At 47.4% G+C, this 20,382-nt stretch overlaps 2 protein-coding genes across 3 annotated transcripts in view; one reads left to right on the top strand and one right to left on the bottom strand.

Annotated features, from left to right (window-relative positions):
* LOC127582849 (aquaporin-5-like) overlaps positions 1 to 16,840 on the top strand; it is a 32,690-nt gene extending 15,850 nt beyond the window's left edge. Inside the window, exons 3-4 of the mRNA XM_052038416.1 lie at positions 5,339 to 5,419; positions 16,663 to 16,840. Of these exons, the coding sequence (XP_051894376.1) occupies positions 5,339 to 5,419; positions 16,663 to 16,812 (231 nt within the window). The 3' untranslated portion in view covers positions 16,813 to 16,840. The remainder of the gene's footprint in view (positions 1 to 5,338; positions 5,420 to 16,662) is intronic.
* Positions 16,841 to 16,847: 7 nt separating this feature from the next.
* The window catches only part of kcnh6a (potassium voltage-gated channel, subfamily H (eag-related), member 6a), a 165,298-nt gene continuing 161,763 nt past the window's right edge, over positions 16,848 to 20,382 (bottom strand). For both annotated transcript variants that reach the window (XM_052038855.1, XM_052038854.1), the window contains one exon: positions 16,848 to 20,337. In XM_052038855.1, the coding sequence (XP_051894815.1) occupies positions 20,089 to 20,337 (249 nt within the window). In that variant the 3' untranslated portion in view covers positions 16,848 to 20,088. The remainder of the gene's footprint in view (positions 20,338 to 20,382) is intronic.

Here is a 20,382-nt window from a genome sequence, read left to right as displayed (position 1 = left end):
CAGTGTGTGACAGACAGGTCCATCTAGAGGATCACTGGGTTAAAACAAACCAGATTGAGGCCAGTGTACTTGATTGGAAATCTCTTAAAAATAAATAGCAGTAAATATTTAGAATGAAGGAAAACTGACAGGTATGAAAAGCAAGACAGCAAGACATCTGGATTTGAAATTTGTTCACACAAGCCCAACAAACGGCATTGTGCTTTTGAAAATCATGTGAGGACGAAGTAATTCTGCTCCTTTCTTGGGTTTAGCACCACCTGATGATATTGTCTCCTCATTTTCCAATGAGATTTTGATGTTTGCTGGTATGAAACTTCCCATAAGTGAAGTGGACAGCAGTGCAATGCCCAGGTATTGTCATTAGTGAGATTCCCTACCATGTTGGCCTGAACAGTGCCGTCACTGTTCACTCCAAGCTGCATCTACTGACATGGAAGGCTCAACCACATTATTAAAAGGGGTGGCCATGCTATTTATGCAGCCAGATTGCTGCTCACTGCTGCACATGCTCACAGCTCACTACATACTGCCCAGTCAAATCTGACCCTTCCCTGCATCTTCAAACAATTCTTGGCAGCAAAACCATCTCTGACTGCCCATTTATCTGGGCCTGGCTCTCCTCTTCATGGATGAAATAGGTGTGTCATGCTCCCCTAAGGTGCATTGCAAGAGGCAGGCAAGGGCTCGGCACCCAACAGCTTATCCACCCAAGGAAGTCCTGTTCTTATCAACATTCCCTGGGAGAGCAGTGTCCACACAGGCTGTGCTCCTTCTGTCCCAGGGTCAGAGTGGGGATGCCCGCTGATGATTGCAGAAGGTTCAGTTCCATTCACAACTCATCAGTGAATGAAGGAGTCCATACCTGGCTGCAGCAAGACGTGGACAACACTAGGGCTGTTGTGACAAAGTGCCAGGCAGTGACCATCTCTGACAAGACAGCTTAATCACCTACCCTCAACCACAAATAGCATTAACTCTTGCCAAATCCAGCACCATCAATGTCCTGGGCATTAATAATGCCAGGAACTGTCAGTCCAGCAAATAGTGTGCCAGCAAAAGCAGGTATCCTGTTGTGTGACTCTCTGCTGACAGCCCAAAGCCCTTCTATCTATAAAGCACGAGTCAAGAAATGTGATGGAACTCTCTCTACTTTCCTGGATGTATGTAGCTCCAATAACTCTCAAACTCAACAGTACCCAGAACAAGCAACCCACTTGCTGGGAGCCCTATCCAGCATCCAAGACATCCTTTCCCAGCACCACCATTGCACAGTGGCTGCAGTGTATACCATCCATAAAATGCACTGCACTTACCCAGCCGGGCTGCTCCCAAACCTGTGACCTCTATCAGCAAGAGGAACAAAGGCGGCTGGTACATGGAGGACCACCTGCTGCAGCTTTCCCTTCCAGCCGCACACCATCTTGACTTGGAAATATATCGACGGTCCTTCATCATTGCTGAGCGTGAATCCTGGAACACTCTTCCTGACAACACTGTGGGAGCACCTTCGTCAGAAGGGTTGCAGTGATTGTAGAAGGTGGCTGTCTACCAGCTTCTTGAGGGCATTGAGGGAGGGGCAATACGGCATGGGACTGCCAGTGACACCCAGGATCTGGAACACAAATTTAAAAAAAAAACTCCCATCTGTAGACTGGCGGAAGCTGATGTGTGCCTGCGCTGCACTCAGTCGAGATCATCCTCGCCCCCAGCCCCAACATCAGCCCAGCTGCTGATCTCAGTCATGTTGCTGACCTGTGCACTACATAGAGCAGTACAGCACAGAACAGGCCCTTCGGCCCACAGTGTTGTGCTGACATTGCTAATCCCTCCTACCTACAGAATGCCCATATCCCTCTATTTTCCTCTCATTCATGTGCCCATCTAAGCCCCTCTTAAAAGCCCCCCGATGAATTTCCCTCCACCACCCTATCAGACAACACATTCCAGGCATTCACCATTCTCAGTAAACAAAAACGCCCCCCCTCTCTCCTTAAATGCATGCCCTCTGGTCACTGTATAAATGGGAAAATTGGGAGGTCACTGTTGTTCCTACCCTGCCGGAACTGGCTCCGTCCACATCTCTCCCACCCACAGCTGGACTGGACACTGACATTTTCTGCCAGCTGGGACCCTCAGTGAAGGCACCACACACACATTCATCTCTACTCATTCCCAATGTCCAGCTGACTTTTGTAACGGTCAATCCCTGATGCAGCTCCCGCGATTCCTTCATCCGAAGCCTGGCACAGCCGATTCTGCTCTTCCAGCACCAGGGCTCCCTGAAGGATGGATGTCATGGGACGAGGTCTCTCCTCTGCTCAAATGGTTGCTCACTCCACTCACAACTGCAACCATCCCAGCAGTGTGACGATCACAGCCACACCACCACCGACGGTTTAGAAGGTGCAGACACCGTGGTTTCACTGTCTGCACTGTGTGGGCAGTTCTGCCCAGGGTAAGCAGCCAGGCTTGCTAACACCAGGTAGTCTGCTGTGCACCAAAAGCTCTGAGATGGAGCTGGGCACAGATCTTCAGGCAAAGCACAGCAGCGCCAGGGTGAAGGTCCACAGCAAGACGGCCAAAGGGAACTGGAAGAAGAGGAAGACGTGGGTGATGGGTCACTCCATCCAAACCCTCCACTGTAGGAGCCCCAGGTCAGGCTCTGCTGGAAAGATGACTGTCTGGATGCACTGAAAGTAGTATTTGGTCCTGGAAAGATTCTGAGAGCCTTGAATATCTGCCTGTTCCTGTACACTCAGCTTCACATCACCAGGTCACAACAGCTACAACATTATCTTAGAAATATTCTTCAACCATTGAGATACAACCACATTACACTATAGGCATCCTTTAACTATGAATCATGTCAGGAAGGTTACTTAGCCCAAATGGATGCAAAGTTTTCCTCCATAAACAGCCTGCAGCTTTCAATTTCATTCTCACGAGCCAGTGTAGAACAAAGGACATTATATTTTAATAACGCAATATTGTCATGATTGCGAACCCTGGTGTTTTTTAAAATAAGTTGTTCTGCGTTATCCATACAGTGCCTCACCTTTCACAGCTGCTGCATCATGAATTAATCTTTGAGGCTGAATCCCACAATAACCCGCAGTCCTTCCTATTTGCATGTCACACAGGTGCTCAACAAAAGGTCCACTTCTCACTCAGTGAAGTACAATGGTGGATAGTTCAGATCCAAACAATGCGCAACTCTGTGAGGTCAGGAAGGCATTTAATCTCTTCATATTCAGCAGTCGCAAATGGTCATAATTTCACTGTAATAAGTTCACTCAGTAGCTTCATGGTCTCAATGAAATCACAGCCAAATGACTAATAACGGAGTGCAGTTGACATCTCAGTCCATTCAACTACAGATCTCACTTCATGCTTCGACAACCGCCTTGAGATCCTAGTGTTCCCTCTCAGCCTCTGAAAGAAACACTACATTGGAGTCCTGTGACAATGTGCTTCCAGCTGAAGTCTCACCATCTTTCTGTGATTCTTCAAACAACAATGATGTCTGAGTGGCAGTCATTTCTCAACCAGCAAGGTGTGAGGCATGGCCTACCCTTCTGTTGCTTGGCATTGAGATTATCCTCACATCTCCAAAGGCACTGGGATCACTGGCTGATATTCCTGTGGCAAGTGACTCATCTCCTGACTCCCTAAAGCCTTTTCACCATCTATAAGGCATGACTGAGCAGGGTGATGAAATGCTTTCCACTTGCAGCAACACACAAGAAGCTGGAGGAACTCAGCGGGTCAGGCAGCATCTGCGGAGGGAAATGGACAGTCGACGTTTCGGGTCGAGACCCTTCATCTGACGGGAACGCTCTCCACTTGCCTGGATGAAAGCAGCTCCAGTAATGCTCAGGAAACTCAACCCCATCCAGGACAACGTGGCCTGCTGACTGACAATCCAACCACTAACCTAAACGTACAGTTCCTTCAACAGTGCACCATGGCCGCAGTGTCTGTCTACAATATGCAACCTGCTATGACTTCCTTGACAGCATGTCCCAGACCTGTAACCACAACCACCAGGGCAGCAGCAGCAGATGGGAATGCCAGACCCTGCAAGGGGCCAACTAGGATGCACACCATCCTGATTTACAAATGCAGATGTAAGTGATGGAACAATGTACAGAGGGATCTTGGGGTCTGAGTCCATAGCTCAGTGAAAGTGCCCACACAAGTGGATAGGATGGCAAAGAAGGTGCTTGCCTTCACTGGTCGGGTCATTGAGTGCAAGTGAGGAAGTCATGTTGCAGTTATATAAAACAGTGGTTAGGCTGCAATTGGAGTATCATGTACAGTTCCAGTTCCCCCATTACAGGAAGGATTTGGAGGCTTTGGAGAGGGTGCAGAAGTGGTTCACCAGAATGCTGCCTGGATTATGGGGTATAAGGAGAGATTGGACAAACTTGGGTTGCTTTCCCTGGAGCATCACCCACTTCGACAGTACCATTGACTCTGTCTACACTTCCTGCTGAGTTGGGAAAGCAGCCAACGTAATCAAGGACTAGACATTCCCCCTTCTCCTGCCTTCCATTGGGCAGAAAATACAAAAGCTTGAGAACACGTACCACTGGGCTCAAGACATTCTCCATCTCGCTGTGAGAAGACTCTTGAACAGACTTCTTGTGTGATAAAGCTGAAGTCTTGAAGTCTTGATCTCTCGATCTACTTCGTCTTGGCCCTTTACTGTGGGATTGGGGGGAGCAGTGGGAGATCAGTCACTGTGTCCACCTGCACTCTCGTTCTCTGTAACTGTTACACTATTTTCTGCTTTGTCTTCCTTTTGTACTACCTCGATGTACTGATGATGAGTCTGCATTATAGCAAAGAGAAGCTTTTCACTGTATCTCAGTACATGAGATAATCATAAACCAATTACCAGCAGCTGAAGGTGGTGGCTCATTACCACTGTTCCAGAGGCAGTTCTGGATAGAAACATAGAGAAGCTACAGCACAATTCAGGCCCTTCGGCCCACAAAACTGTGCCGAACATGTCCCTACCCTAGAAATTACTAGGCTTGCCCATAGCCCTCTATTTCTCTCAGCTCCATGTACCTATCTAACAGTCTTTTAATAAATGAGCAATAAGTGATCGCCTTGCCAGTGAATAAATAAATAGAAACTTACTCCATTATTTTATGCTTCGTTATGGATTGCTGGTAGGCATAGTCTTGCCATTAGCTAAACACCACCATGCCCACCTCCTGCACCACCCACACTGACCACTGCCACCACCCCCCACCTCGTGTGCATAGACACATTTTCCAAGCATGAAAGACCAGGTGGACTAACTCCTGTTGCTGACTGCCTACAGATCCGCTTCACTGGATGCAGCATGAATCCCGCACGGTCCCTGGGACCTGCCGTGATAACATCAAACTTCTCTCAGCACTGGGTGAGTAAAGTGTCTTCATCTCCACACTGGGCCTTGGGTGCTTCTCTGCTTCTTCACAAAACGTCCCATCACATGTTGCTGCAATCAATGACGCGGAGAGACCTGAGCTAATCGCCTCCACGTGGCCATTTGTTAAATCAGTCGGTCTGGGTCCCAGATGGGGGAGGCATTGATTATTGTGGGGCTGATGACCAGGGTTAGGATTCAGATTTTGTTTTGAAAGAGTTAAGCATCTTGATTGAAAAATATTTTTTTAATTTCCCCAACTCCACGTTTTTAATTAATAATTAAAAAACTTATTTAATTAATAATTATAAGCAGAGCAGGTGATCTGGAGACATAAGACTGCAGATGCTGGAATCTGGAGCAAAAAAAACAAACTGCTGGAGGAACTCAGCAGGTCGAGCAACATCTGTGGAGGCAGAAGGATAGTCGACTATCTCTTTAGTCTCCACAGATGCTGCTTGGCCTGCTGAGTTTATCCAGCAGTTTGTTTTTCGCTGATAGCAGGTGATCTGTTGTGACTATAGCACATGGGAGCTAATGGAGAATATTGTGATCCTCTCCCACCACGTGTGCAGAAAGTGTCCGCACCTTCTGGAATTTTGGTTCAGAGTTGATGACCTGGAGTCTGAGCATCAGACACTGATGCATCGAGGCAGGAGAGAGTTATCTGCATACATTGTTCCATGTGGCAATCACACTTCTTTGGATGATTACTGAAGAATTGTCAGTGGACAGGTACTGTGAGACGAGACTGTAATGAAAGCAGGTATGTGGATCCTTGGCCTTTGCACGCGTCCAACAGGTATGAGGTTCTTGCGGCCTGTGTTGAGAGTAGACACTGCAAGGACAATCAACCTGGCCACAGTCTTGGAGGTTGACAGGAGACTGTGAGCGCAGGTGACAGGTTGGGTGGTTAAAAAACATTTGGCTGAAACGTGGAGTTGGGGAAATTTTAAATAATTTGAGTAAATAAAACTGTAAATAATTCGATAGTCTTTTGTTGTGAGTTAATCTGATAAAGACACGGTGGGACACCCCAGACTTGTGGACAGCTCATCTGGGGCTATGTGCCAACTCCAAGTTGCTTCTGGTGTCCTGGATAGCCACAAGCATCGGCTGCAGGGGCTCCAGCTCCGGGTTTCAGGAGGTGGTCACCTGTGGATCAATTGAGTGTAAGCACAGAGGGACTGAGTGCGTGCCAGAAGGACAGAAAAAGAGAGGCAGGTACTTCAGGAGACCCCCAAGCTCATCTTACTCTCTAAGCAGTGTTCAGTTACTGACTACTGATGGGGAAGAGGGTTCCCCTGGATGTCCAGAGACATGACCGTCATGGGTGGGTCAGTTATATAGGAAGGAGGGTGGGGGGAGATTCTATAGTGAGGGGAGCAGACTGGTGCCTCTGGGATGGGACCTTGCCCCCTGGCCTGCTGTTCCCATTTCTTTTGTCCTGACATTGGGTCCCGGAGTCTGGTGTTGCTTGTGCTTCGGGGTTTCAGAATTTGGAAGAATGGAGTTTGGGCTTTTGAACCTTTTGGGGGTTTGAATGTTTGACATTAGATCTTTGAGCTCCTGAGAACTACGGTTTTAGGAGACAAATCACTGGTTGGGGTAGAACTCAAGGGGGATGTGGGTTTCACATCACCTCAGCTTCGGATCATTAGGCGTGTGGATGTGTGATCGCAGCGTGTTTGGAGGATGCAGTCTTTTAGCACTGGGGTTTTAATTGTGTGTTTCCATGCCTGGCACAGAAGAGGAGTTGAGGCCAGTGTAGATCAGCCATGGTCATACTGAATGGGGCAGGCTTGAGGGGCCGAGTGGCCTACTCCTGTTATTTTCTTGTGTGGATGTAACCACTGGATATTTGGTTCAGATACTTGGATCCCTTGGAGGAAAGGGAGAAGTGGAGGACTGTTGGAGGTGGGGGCAAGCGTACATTTAAATGGGTATAATGCCACAGTTGAGGCTTGGGTTTGTACAGATCAGTAGCTGCAGAACTCTTCAAAGAACAAAGATTAAATATTTGAGAGAAATACTCAGCGGGTCAGGCAGCATCTGTGGAGAGAGAAACAGTTAATGTTTCAGGTTGAACTCCCTTCATTAGAACTGATCTGAGTTCTGACAGAAGGTCTTTGACCTGAAGCATTAATTATTTCTTTCTCCACAGGTGCTGCCTGACCTCCTGAGATTCTCCAGCATTTTCTGGTTTTATTTCAGCTTTTGTTTTGATTTTCGTTAAGTGTTTGAGATGGTGAAAGTGTGCCAGGTACCACAGGCCGTGTGGAATGGGTATTTCTCACATCCAGTGAGGTCTCTAAAATGGAGAACATCCAGTGCCCATCAGTCTTTGGCCACAGACGTGCCGGTGTTGGACCGGGAAGTTGTTGACGTGCTGGTGTTGGACCAGGAGGTTGTTGGTGTGCCGGTGTTGTATCAGAGCGAGGACAGAGTAGACCACAGTACAGTGGATGCTGCAGGGTTCAGCACAAGCACTTCTGCTTTTTGTGGCATTCTGTGTGTAAATGATTTAAATTGAACCGTAAGTGACACAGGAAGGAAGCTGATAATGTTGAAATAGAAAGTAAGATTGGTGGTGAGCAAGGAATTTCTAATCTATAGCGGGATATCAATGGACTGGTTAGTTTGGCAGAAAAGTAGTGACTGGGTCTCAATACAAATGGAAGTAACACACTTGGGAGAGGGTTACAAGGCAGGGGCATACTCGGTCAATGGTAGGGACTAAGACATGCAGAGCAGAGGGACCTTGGGGTACAAGACCATAAGATCCTTGAAGGAAGCAGCCTCAGTAACTGAGAAGGCCAATGGGAGACTTCCTTTCTTGGCTGAGGCACCAAATACAACAGCAGGGATAAAACAGAAGCTGCTGGAAATAGTGCAGGCCGCATCGTTCTGGATCTGGGCATTGTTGGCAAGGCCAGTGTTATTGCCCATCCCTAAGTGCCCCTGAGAAAGTGGTAGTAAGCTGGTTTCTTGAAGCATTGCTCTCTCTGGTGGAGTTACTCCTACAGAGCTAGTGGGGAGGGTGTTTGGGGGATTCAGACCCAGTGATGATGAAGGACCAGCCATATATTTCCAAATCAGTGTGCTGTGTGACTTGGAGGTGAGCCTGCAGAGGGTGGGGTTCACGTTCGCCTGCAGCCCTCCTCCTTGTGGCAGAGGTCACAGGTCTGTGAGATGATGTCAGCACGCACAGGGTGAGTGCATTTGTAAATGGGCACACTGTAACCACAATGCATCGATGGTGGATACCAATGGTCAGAATGGTGGCTGCTCCACCGGTCAAGTGGGCTGCTTTGTCTTTTTGGGGGGGGGGAGAGATCAAGCTTCAGGGTGCTAGCACTGCCCTCACTGAGGCAAGTGAAGTTTTCATCACATTCCTAACTTGTGCCTTATAGATGATGCAAGTGCTTACTGGTGTCAAAGGTGCCCAGTCTCGAACCAGTTCTTGTGGCCGAGGTACTTGTGTGACTGGTCCAGTTGAGTTTCTGGTCAATGATGGTCCCTAGGATGTTAATGGTGGGGGACTTGGTGTTAGTGACCCCTTAAATGTCAAGGGTAGCAGTTGAGATGGCACTTTTGTGGCATGGATGTTACTGGCCACATATTGCTCCATGCCAGAATGTTGTTTAGGATCTTGCTGCATGCTGATAGGTGACAACATTCAGGCAGGGACTGCTTCATTTGCTGAGGAGCTGTGAATGGAATTGAACGTTGTGTAAACATCAGTGACCATCCCCATCTCTTACTGTATGATGGCAGGAAGGGCATTGGTGAAGCAACTGATGATGGTTGGGCCCAGGACACTGCCCTGAGGAACTCCTGCAGTGATGTTCTATGGCTGGGAAGATTGACCTCCAACCACCACAACCAGCTTGCTTTGTGCAAGGTATGAGCCCAGCCACCAGGGTGTTTTTCTCCCTGATGCCCATTGACTTCAGTTTTATCAGGTCTCCGTGATGCCACACTTGATCAAGCACTACCTTGAAGGCTTGATCAGTAAGCTTGTGGATGTCAGGAAATTGGGAGGTGTTGATAGTGAAGGTTATCATAGATCACAGGGGGATCTTGATCAGTTCGGGAAGTGGGCTGAGGAGTGGCAAATGGATTTCAATACAGATAAATGTGAGGTGATGCATTTTGGAAAGTCAAACCAGTGGAGAACTTGTATTCAGGTCCTGTTCCATTACACTCCCTAGTGCCCGACTCCTGTATCGTAGGGCACGAGGGAGTGTGATAGAACAGAGGCACCTAGCAGTACAAGTGCATAGATCATTGAAAATGGTGTCACAGGTAGACAGGGTGGTGAGAAAGGTGTTTAGCACAGTTTGGACATTATGCTGCAGCTGTATAAGTCGTTGGTGAGGCCGCACTGTGTACAGTTTTGGTCGCCCTGTTATAGGAAAGACGTGGTTAAACTGGAAAGAGCACAGAAACTATTTACAAGGACGTTGCTAGGACTAGGCCTGAGTTATAGGGAGAGGTTGGCCAGGCTAGGTCTTTATTCCTTGGAACGTAGGAGAATGAGGGGCGACTTTGTAGAAATGTTCAAAATTGAGAGGCATAGATGAGGTGGACAGTAGCAGTCTTTTCCCCAGGGTGGGGGAGTCCAAAATGAGGGGGCATAGACTGAGGATGAGAGGGGAAAGATTTAAAAGGGACCTGAGGGGCAATGTTTTCACACGGAGGGTGGTGAGTGTATGGAACGAGCTGCCAGAGGAAGTGGGTGAGGCAGGTACAACAGCATCATTTAAGAAGCACTTGGATAGGTACATGGAGGGTTGGGGCTTGGAGGGATATGGACCAGACGTAGGAAATTGGGACTAGCAGGGTGGACAACGTGGTCTGCATGGACTCATTGGGCCGAAGGGCCAGGGTCCGGGATGTCACTGATCGGGTCCACAGGATTCTTGAGTGGGAGGGAGAGCAGCCAGAAGTTGTGGTCCATATTGGCACCAACGACATAGGTAGGAAGGGGGATGAGGTCCTGAAGAGTGAGTTCAGGGAGCTAGGCAGAAAATTGAGGAACAGGAGCTCAAGGGTAGCTATCTTGGGATTGCTGCCAGTGCCACGTGATAGTGAAGGCAGGAACAGGAGGAGGTGGCAGATAAATGTGTGGCTGAGAAGCTGGTGCAGGAGGGAGGGTTTTAGATTTCTGGATCATTGGGATCTCTTCTCGGGAAGGTGGGACCTGTACAGAGAGGACGGGTTACACCCGAACCAGAAGGGGGCCAATATCCTTGCAGCGAGGTTTGCTAGGGTGGTTCGGGAGGGTTTAAACTAGTTTGTGAGGGGGAAGGGAACCGGAGGAGTAGGTCAGAGGAAGAAGGGAATGGGGAAAAGTTAGATCAAACAGGTAGAGAGGCTTTGGGGAAGGAGAAGCAGAATACAGGCTGTAAAAGGAGAAAGGTAGATGGACTGAAGTGTGTTTACTTAAATGCAAGAAGTGTCAGGAATAAGGGAGATGAACTGAGGGCTTGGATAAGTATGGGGGATTATGATGATGTGGCTATTACTGAGACGTGGCTGACGTCAGGAGAGGAGTGGATGTTGAATATTCCTGGTTTTCGGTGTTCTAAGAGGGATAGGGAAGGGGGGGAGAAGAGGAGGAGGGGTGGCGATACTGGTCAGGGACACTGTTACGGCTGTGGAAAGGATGGATGTTGTAGAAGGATCATCTCTAGAGTCCGTATGGGTGGAATTAAGGAACAAGAAAGGAGCAGTTACTCTACTAGGAGTATTCTGTAGGCCCCCCGGTAGCAGTAGAGATATAGAGGAGCAGATTGGCAGGCAGTGTTTGGAGAGAAGCAAAAGTAACAGGGTTGTTATAATGGGAGACTTCAACTTCCCAAATATAGACTGGAACCTGCTTAGTGCCAAAGGTTTAGATGGGACGGAATTTGTTAAATGTGTCCAGGAGGGATTCCTGACGCAGTATGTTGACAGGCCGACTAGAGGGAATGCCATGTTAGATCTAGTTTTAGGAAATGAACCGGGACAGGTGAAGGATCTATTGGTGGGTGAGCATTTGGGGGACAGTGACCATTGCTCCATAACCTTTAAAATTGTCATGGACAGGGACAGGTGCAGAGAGGACAAGAGGATTTTTAATTGGGGAAGGGCTAACTACGAGGCTATAAGGAGAGAACTTGGGAGTGTAAATTGGGATGTCCTTTTTTGAAGGAAAATGTACCATGGAGATGTGGTCGATGTTCCGGGATCTTATGCAGGATGTTAGGGATAAATATGTCCCGGTGAGGCAGAGAAGGAATGGCAGGGTGAAGGAAGAGATGGAACGACTTGTTAGGGAGAAGAAGGTAGCGTACATGAGGTATAAGCAGCAAGGTTCAGACAGGGCCTGTGAGGAATATAGGGTAGCGAGGAAGGAACTTAAGGGCTGAAGAGAGCTAGAAGGGGACATGAAAAGGCGTTGGCTAGTAGGACTAAGGAAAATCCCAAGGCCTTTTTCAAGTACGTGAAGGGTAGGAGGATGGCTAGGGTAAAGGTAGGTCTGATTAAGGACAAAGGTGGGAGAATTTGCCTGGAGGCGGCAGAAGTGGGAGAAGTTCTCAATGAATACTTCTCTTCGGTATTCACCAGGGAGAGGGATCTTGATGACGCGGAAGGGAGTGCTGGTAGGGGTAATGTTCTCGAGGTTGTAGATATCAAGAGAGGATGTGTTGAAGTTGTTAAATAATATCAAGACAGATAAATCTCCGGGGCCTGACGGGATTTTCCCCAGGCTGCTTCGAGAGGCGAGGGAGGAGATTGTTGAACCGTTGGTAAGGATCTTTGAGTCCTCGTTGTCCACGGGGATGGTCCCAGAGGATTGGAGGGTTGTGAATGTTGTCCCCTTGTTCAAAAAAGGTAATAGGGATAGGCCAGGGAATTATAGACCGGTGAGTCTCACGTCTGTGGTGGGTAAGCTGTTAGAAAGGATTCTAAGGGATAGAATTTATGAACACCTAGAGAATCATGGACTGATTAGGGACAGCCAGCATGGCTTTGTGAAGGGAAGATCTTGCCTCACAAGCCTGATAGAGTTCTTTGAGGAGGTGACCAGGAAGATTGATGATGGCAGTGCGGTGGATGTGGTTTACATGGATTTTAGTAAGGCGTTTGATAAGGTTCCTCATGGTAGGCTTCTTCAGAAGGTCAGAGGCCAAGGGATCCAAGGAAGCTTGGCTGTGTGGATTAGGAATTGGCTTGCATGTAGAAAGCAGAGGGTTGTGGTGGAAGGAGTGCCCTCGGATTGGAAGGCAGTAACTAGTGGTGTCCCGCAGGGATTGGTTCTGGGACCTCTACTTTTTGTGATATTTATAGATGACTTAGATGAGGGGGTGGAAGGCTGGGTTAGTAAGTTTGCGGACAACACTAAGATCGGCGGTGTTGTGGAGGGCTTTCGGAGCTTACAGAGGGATATTGATAGGATGCAGAGCTGGGCTGACAAGTGGCAGATGGAGTTCAATCCAGAGAAGTGTGAGGTGGTACACTTTGGAAGGACAAACTCCAGGGCAGAGTACTGGGTAATTGGCAAGGTACTTGGCAGTTTGGAGGAGCAGAGGGATCTGGGGGTTCATATACACAGGTCATTGAAAGTTGCCTCACAGGTGAATAGAGCAGTTAAGAAGGCCAATGGGATGTTGGCTTTCATAAGTCGCGGGATTGAGTTTAAGAGCCGTGAGGTGATGATGCAGCTTTACAAAACTCTAGTTAGGCCACACTTAGAGTACTGTGTTCAGTTCTGGTCGCCGCATTATAGGAAGGATGTGGAGGCGTTGGAGAGGGTGCAGAGGAGATTTACCAGGATGCTGAATATGAGGAGAGGCTTAAGGTGCTAGGGCTTTATTCACTGGAAAGGAGGAGGATGAGAGGAGACATGATAGAGATATATAAAATATTGAGAGGAATAGATAGACAGTCAGCGCCTCCTTCCCAGGGCACCAATGCTCAAGACGAGAGGGCATGGCTTTAAGGTTATGGGTGGGAGGTTCAGGGGAGATGTCAGGGGGAGGTTTTTCACCCAGAGAGTGGTTGGTGCATGGAATGCACTGCCTGGGGCGGTGGTGGAGGCAGATACATTGGACAGGTTCAAGAGCTTGTTGGATAGGCATATGGAGGAGTGTGGGATGGGGGGATATGCGGGAGGAAGGGGTTAGGTAGTGTGAGGGTGGTTTGATGGACGGCACAACATGGTGGGCCGAAGGGCCTGTTTTTGTGCTGTATGGTTCTATTTATGCTGTATTGCTCTATGACTCTGTGGTCATTCTCACCTCATCTCTAGAATTGAGCTCTTTTGTCCATGTTTGGACTAAGGCTGTAATGAGGTCTGTATACGAGTGGGACTGAGGAAATCCAAACTGGAGGTTTGGTGAGTAAGTGCTGCTTGATAGCATTGTTGCTGACACCTTCCATCTGGTGACTCAGAGTAAGCTTGTTGGTAAGTAATTTGTTGGATTGGATTTGTCCTGCTTGTGAACAAGACATCCCTGAGCAATTTTGCACATTGCTGGATGGATGTCAGTGCTGTAACTGTACCAGAACAGCTTGGCTAGAGGCACAGCTAGTTCTGGAGCACAGTTCTTTAGTATTACAGCTGGGTTGTTATTTGCACCTTTGCTGTGGCCAGTGCTCTCAGCTCTTTGTTACTATCACATGGAGTGAATCCAATTGGCTTCTGTAATGGTGGGGATCTCAGGAGGAAATCAGGATGATCATCTACAGCTACAAATGCTTCAACATGGTTCAGACACGTAGTTATGGAGAACAAGGAAATGGTACTGGTGTTTATCAGATATTTTGCACAAGTCTTTATGATGGAAGTTATTACAAGCACCCTGTTAGTACTGAGTAATGCTGGGGAGGAATTAAATACCATTGCCATCGCTGGAGGGCTAGTATTCAGGAAAACTTATGGGCTTTTACATCCCATGGATGAAAAAGACAGTGGATGCAACAGTTATAACTGTCCAAAAATCCTTAGGTTTTGCAGAGGTAGATACTGAAGGATCAGGAAACTGCTGATGTGATGTCCTTGTTCAAAAAGTGTGGGAGGCACAAAATGTACAACTGCAGGTAGAGTGCCCTAACATCTATCAATGCAAAAATGTTAGGATCATTTTTTTTTACAAGTTAATAGCAGAAATGTTGTAACCTGAACACATGGTTTCACAAAGAGGCGTAGCATGAAAACAGGCCCCTCTGCCCACTGAGTCTGTGCCAACCATTAAACACCCATTTACACTAATCCCCATTTATTCTCCCCACATTCCATCAACTCTCCCCAGATTTTACCACTCACCTACACACAATTTAGTTGTGCCAGTTAACCTACCAACCCACATAACTTTGGGATGTGGGAGGAAACCAGAGCACCCAGAGGAAACCCACACAGTTGCAGGGAGAATTGTGCAAACTCCACACATAGTGCCCGAGGTTGGGTTTGAACCTGGGTCCTGAACCGAGCTGCTAGCTGTGCCACTGTGTCTGACAAATTTATTTTAAATTTTTGTTGAAGCATCAACCAGGGTGGATAAAGGGGAAATAGTAAATGTAATATATTTGGATTTTCAAAAGGCATTTGATGAGTTGCCAAACAAATGATTTCCTCAAGGTAGCGAGCTCATGTGGGAGGCAATACATTAGAGAACTAGCTGACTAACGGGAAGCAGCAATTGGGAGGGTTGGACGTCATTTCCGGGTTGGCAACCCGTGACCAGTGGGACTACAGCTGTAAATTGGTGATCTAAGGAAAGGAGCTGAATGTATTATAGCCACACTTGCAGATGATACAGAGAGAAGGCAGCTATGAGGATGCAAACAGTTGCTGGGGAAATATTAATAGGTTAAAAAGTTGTCAGATGGGGTATAGTGTGTGAAAGTGTGAAGTTGTTCACTTTGGAGAGAAGAATAATGAAACGGGTAATTTACACGGAGGACTGCAGAAAGCTGCAGCACACAGGGATGTGGGCTCCTTACTGTCATTCCTTTGCCTTTCTCTGTCCAATTGACCGGAGCATCCTGCAGTCCAAGGCTTTCCTCTTCCGAGTCACCCAACTGAGGTTAAACTACGTGGCTTAGAATTACTCAGTTTATGGCAAATTGTAGTTCCTCCCTTGCTATTTTAAACAGTCTGGGATATAATTCATCTAGGAATGTACCGCTTTAAAAGGTGGTAAACTGCTTAATTCTGCTGTTATTGTTTCTACAGTCAACATTTCACACTCTTTCCCCCTTCATTTCCTCTCTTGTGAACAAAGTCACAAATTGTTCAGTAAAGTCCTTATCCACATCCTCAGCTCCCTACACATGTTACTTGATGTGTGTGGGGAATGTGGGGAGGAAGGGTGTGGGTGTGAGCAAGGCTCAGCTTTGGCCCAGGATCCGGCTCCAGCTTTCTATTGACATTGGTGGCAGTATTTTCCTTTGACCCTCACCAACTTCTATCAATGCACCATAGAAAGCATCTTATCCAGATGCATCTGGGACGGCAACTGCTCTGCCCAAGACCACAAGACACTGCAGAGAGTTGTGGACACAGCTCAGCGCATCAAGGAAACCAGCCTCCCCTCCATGGACTCTGTCTGCACTTCTTGCTGCCTCAGTAAAACAACCAACATAATCAAAGACCCCACCCACTCCAGACATTCTCTCTTCTCCCCCCTCCCATTGGGCAGAATGTACAAAAGCCTGAAAGCACGTACCACCAGGATCAAGGAGAGCTTCTATCCCACTGTTAGAAGACTATTGAATGGTTCCCTTGTATGATAAGATGGACTCTTGACCTCAGAATCTACTTCATTATGACCTTGCACCTTATTGTCTGCCTGCACTGCACTGCACTTTCTCTGTAGCTGTTACACTTTACTCTGCATTCTGTTATTGTTTTACCTTGTGTTACCTCAATGCACTGTGTAATGAATTGATCTGTATGAACAGTATGCAAGACAAGTTTTTCACTGAACCTCAGTACAAGTGACAAGAATAAACCAATTTACCAATTAGTTGTCCAATACCAGGTTGATGTGAGCAGCTGCTTTCTGTATCTTCTGCTTAAACAGGGTTGGGTTAAACCACCCATGCTGGATCACGCTGGTGATCACACTCTCCTCTACCTCTGTCCTTCACCTTGGGAGATTTAGTTTGAGGGAAATCTGTCTTCTATCCTGTGAGCACAGGATTGGTGTTTTGGAAATTTAAAATGTATGTGTTTATCAATGCAGATCTTCTGGGTGGGACCTCTGCTGGGGGGAGTCTTGGCTGCGATTGTGTACAGTTCTCTGCTGACACCAAAGAGGATCAGGTGTGGAGACTGCCTGAGCATGTTGAAGACAGATGCCAAGCTGGAACACAAGGTGGAGTCCCAGCCCTAGACACAAGGGCAGCCTGGCTCCAATACACAATAGAGTTGACATAGATTCACTTTATTATATTAGAATGTGATTAAAATTGCAAATAAAAAAATCATGCACTTAAATTGCAATAATATAATGATGATCCTGGAGATGAGGTTACCCAATGACAGAAGGACCAATAGGAACACACTGTGATCATTTTATGATGTAATGTACCCTGTAATCAGAAATAAACCAATATACTGAGGGTCCAGTTGAGTCAGTTGATAACATTTGGTCTAAACTGAATTTTACTTGGGAGAAGAAGTCTAAGCAAATTTATGCAAATGTAGTCTTTAGACCGCAGGTAGTGGCTTGTGAAATGATTGGATCTCTCAGTCGACACATCGTGAGTGAAATGAACCAACGTTATCTCTGCAGGTTTGTACCAAGAGATGAAACCGGTCACAATCCAAAAACTGTGAGGAACGAGTGGGATTGAGCTCGGCCCGTGGAGCTCCACTTAGGTCTCAGCTTGCCTTTCCTTGTCCACTCTAGCATCACTATCCTCTCTTTTGACCCATCAGATTCATGCCTGCTCCCATCAGTCTGCGTTCCCCCTCTCCTTAGTTCCCTGTACCAGATATATAACAGTCCCAGTAACAGCCACCCCCACAACAGTGAGGAAACCTTCAGTTGCAGGCAGTGCCTGTTGCTGCTTGGTTCTGGGTGGAGTCCCAGTCCATGGGAACCCGGGACTGTCAGACCGGGGCGCTCCCCTTGCACACAGCCAGGAAGGGCTTTGGAAGGTACACACCAGCAATACTGTTACCAGTCTCGACTGTCTGAAGTATTATATGCTTCAGTGAAATAATAACTGAGAACATGTTTGCATCCTATTGTATTCCCACGACACCTTCACCTCATTTGAACCTTTACTCATTCTATCTGTGCAGACAGAACCATTGTTGCTGTGGTAACTTGGTCCAGAATGAAATGCTGAATATTTCATGTACCTGCAAGTTCAGATCCCATGTGAAAGGAGGGGGCGTGGAGGAGGAGGGTCAACTGGGGTCCGACAAGCAGCCGGTCTGTGGGAGGAAATGGGGCACCTGGTTTTTGGTGTTGAGTGTTGTAACATTCACTTTGATTGTTCAGGGAGCTGGTTTTAAAAAAAAAAGCCAGCCCTGGTCAGGAGATGCAGAGTGAGAATCTGATTGCCCAGAACAGTTTGAGAGCTGGTTACAGGCACTTTGGGTGAGATTTTCGGTTAGCTAAACATCATAGTCCTAGCCTGATGAACTGCTATTAGTAAGATGCATTTTGACAAGGCAATTAGTATTTTGAGTATGCACAAGCTCCTGAAGCAGCACTTCACATTCTTCTGATTATCTAACACACATGGATGCCCCAACACCCAATCATACCAATCACCTGTGTCAATGTACAGCAGCTAATTTCCAAGTATTGAGGTAAGTGACTAGTCAGGATACTTGCCTTCATTAACCAGGGCATAGAGTATAGGAGCAGGGAAGGTTTGATACAATCTTATAAAACTTCTGTTGGGCCAGGGCTGGATTACCTGGTACAGTACTGTAACTGGAGAGGGTTGGTAGATTCACCAGAATTCACCAACTTTTCAGTTCGGAGGAGAGACTGGATAGGCGGGGTTTGTTTTCCTGGGAGAGGAGGAGACTGAGGGGGGTACCTGATAGAGGTGCATGAAGTTACGGGAGATGTAGATAGGGTAGATACAAAGAAACTAGTCCCTATAGCAGAGAGATCTAAACTAGAAGAATTAGGTTTAAGCTAAGGGGTAGGAGATCTGAGTAAGAACATTTTCACCAGGGGGTGGCTGGAACCTGGGACACACTACCTGAGGGGGTGGCGAAGGCAAAGACTTTCACAGCATTTAAAAAGCACCTGGACAAGCACTTGAATCACCAAGGCATGGAAGGCTATGGGCCAAGTGCTGGTAAATAGGGTCAGTGTAGATGGGTGTTCGATGGTCAGCACAGACGTGGTGGGCTGAAGGGCCTGTTTCTGCGCTGTGTGTGTGTGGTGGGGGCGGGGGAAAATCGGGGGATGTTTATTAGTCAGAATAATGTGATCTTCCTTCTGAGCCCAGATGGTGTCCTGAGTTAGTCTTTTCCAAAAGATGGATCTCCTGTATCCAGCACTCCCTTGGTGGCCCAGAACCTGCTCATCTGATTCACAGTCCAATAATGACAACATTGCTCAGACTGTAGGATTACTGTTTATTGAACACTCCCAATGCAAATCTGTCTCCTTCAACAAGGTTGCTAGACCAATCAAATTATTGCCCTTATTTTTGTTTGCTAAGTCGGATTTCACTCATCTTTCAGCAAATGAGTCCCAACTGAGTCTCCATCTCCCGGGTTGTGAGGCCAGCAAGAGTTGATCTGAAATCTACAGGAACTGGGCACAAATGAGGTGATTGTGTGGACAGGGTGGTTGGTGCAGGGAGTGTTCACTGGCTGTGACCCATCACACATTGTGGGCGTGTGGGACACAGGACCACTGGAAACACTCACACTGAGAAACTTCATGAAAAAAGCCAAATCTATCACCCTCAGGTTTAAGTGTTGATGGAATGCAAGGTAGGAGGGGATCTGCAGGAGTGCTACATTGCTAGCACTTGTGGAATTTGAAGTGCCGTCAATGGAGTAAATCAGGCTCTGGTAGAGTCTGCACGGTTAGGGCATGCTACCTGATGGAGTGCGATGGAAAGGAATGCCAGGCAGAGGCACAGTCCTCAGCCAATCTGCAATTGCCCTCTTACACATTGTCAGAAATTCATATTATATTCAGTGTACAAAGAGGCAGCTCCCTTTAGCATATAGCTATTAATACCGGGCACAACAGGATGAGACACAGAGTAAAGGTCCACTGTGTCTCAGTGCACACCCTCTGTTCCTCCATTACAATCCAACAATATCCAGTCGAACCCATTGAACATTGCCAATCAGCAACTAGGCCTGTGTTGCAGTTGCGGACAATGTTGACCGAATATTCTGAGACTGCTCATAGAATTCTGCGTGGTTCTTTTCCTGTGAATGATAAATACCTTAAAAACAAAGTGATAAAAATAAGTCAATCAGTCTTGCTTCATTCCCTTTTCGTCTTGTCTAACTCCTACACGTCCGATCTGTGTCAGTGTCCGAGAGCAGCTCCAGTGACACGATCCCGCCTGTTCTCCCAACCATGGGCATACATCCAGATCAGTGCCAACATGGTATGCTTAGAAAATGGAGGGGAGACTGATGGAAGTTCCTGAAACTCCTGATTAAATCACTAACTACCTGGAAGGACCGGGTCAGAAACATGCCTCTTAATGTCTGTGCATGCAGAGGTTTCCAAGTGCTCTGGGAGTGAGGGGAAACGAGCCGTGCTGAAGCAGGTGGGCGAGGAGACAGGGCTCTGGAGCTGTGCGCCCAGGGCAGGGAGAGGGTGAAGACTGACAGCCTGACCCAGCTGCACTCCACTGGACAAGGATTCCCGGGATTTCACCTGGCCTTGCTCCGACTTGACGTAGCATGGACTCTGGGGAAAGAAGCAGAATTCAATAGCTTACTGTGTTAGATACAT

The sequence above is a fragment of the Pristis pectinata genome, chromosome 25, assembly GCF_009764475.1.
Source record: "Pristis pectinata isolate sPriPec2 chromosome 25, sPriPec2.1.pri, whole genome shotgun sequence".
Taxonomy (NCBI): Eukaryota; Metazoa; Chordata; class Chondrichthyes; order Rhinopristiformes; family Pristidae; genus Pristis; species Pristis pectinata.
This window is presented reverse-complemented; position numbering and strand designations above follow the sequence as displayed.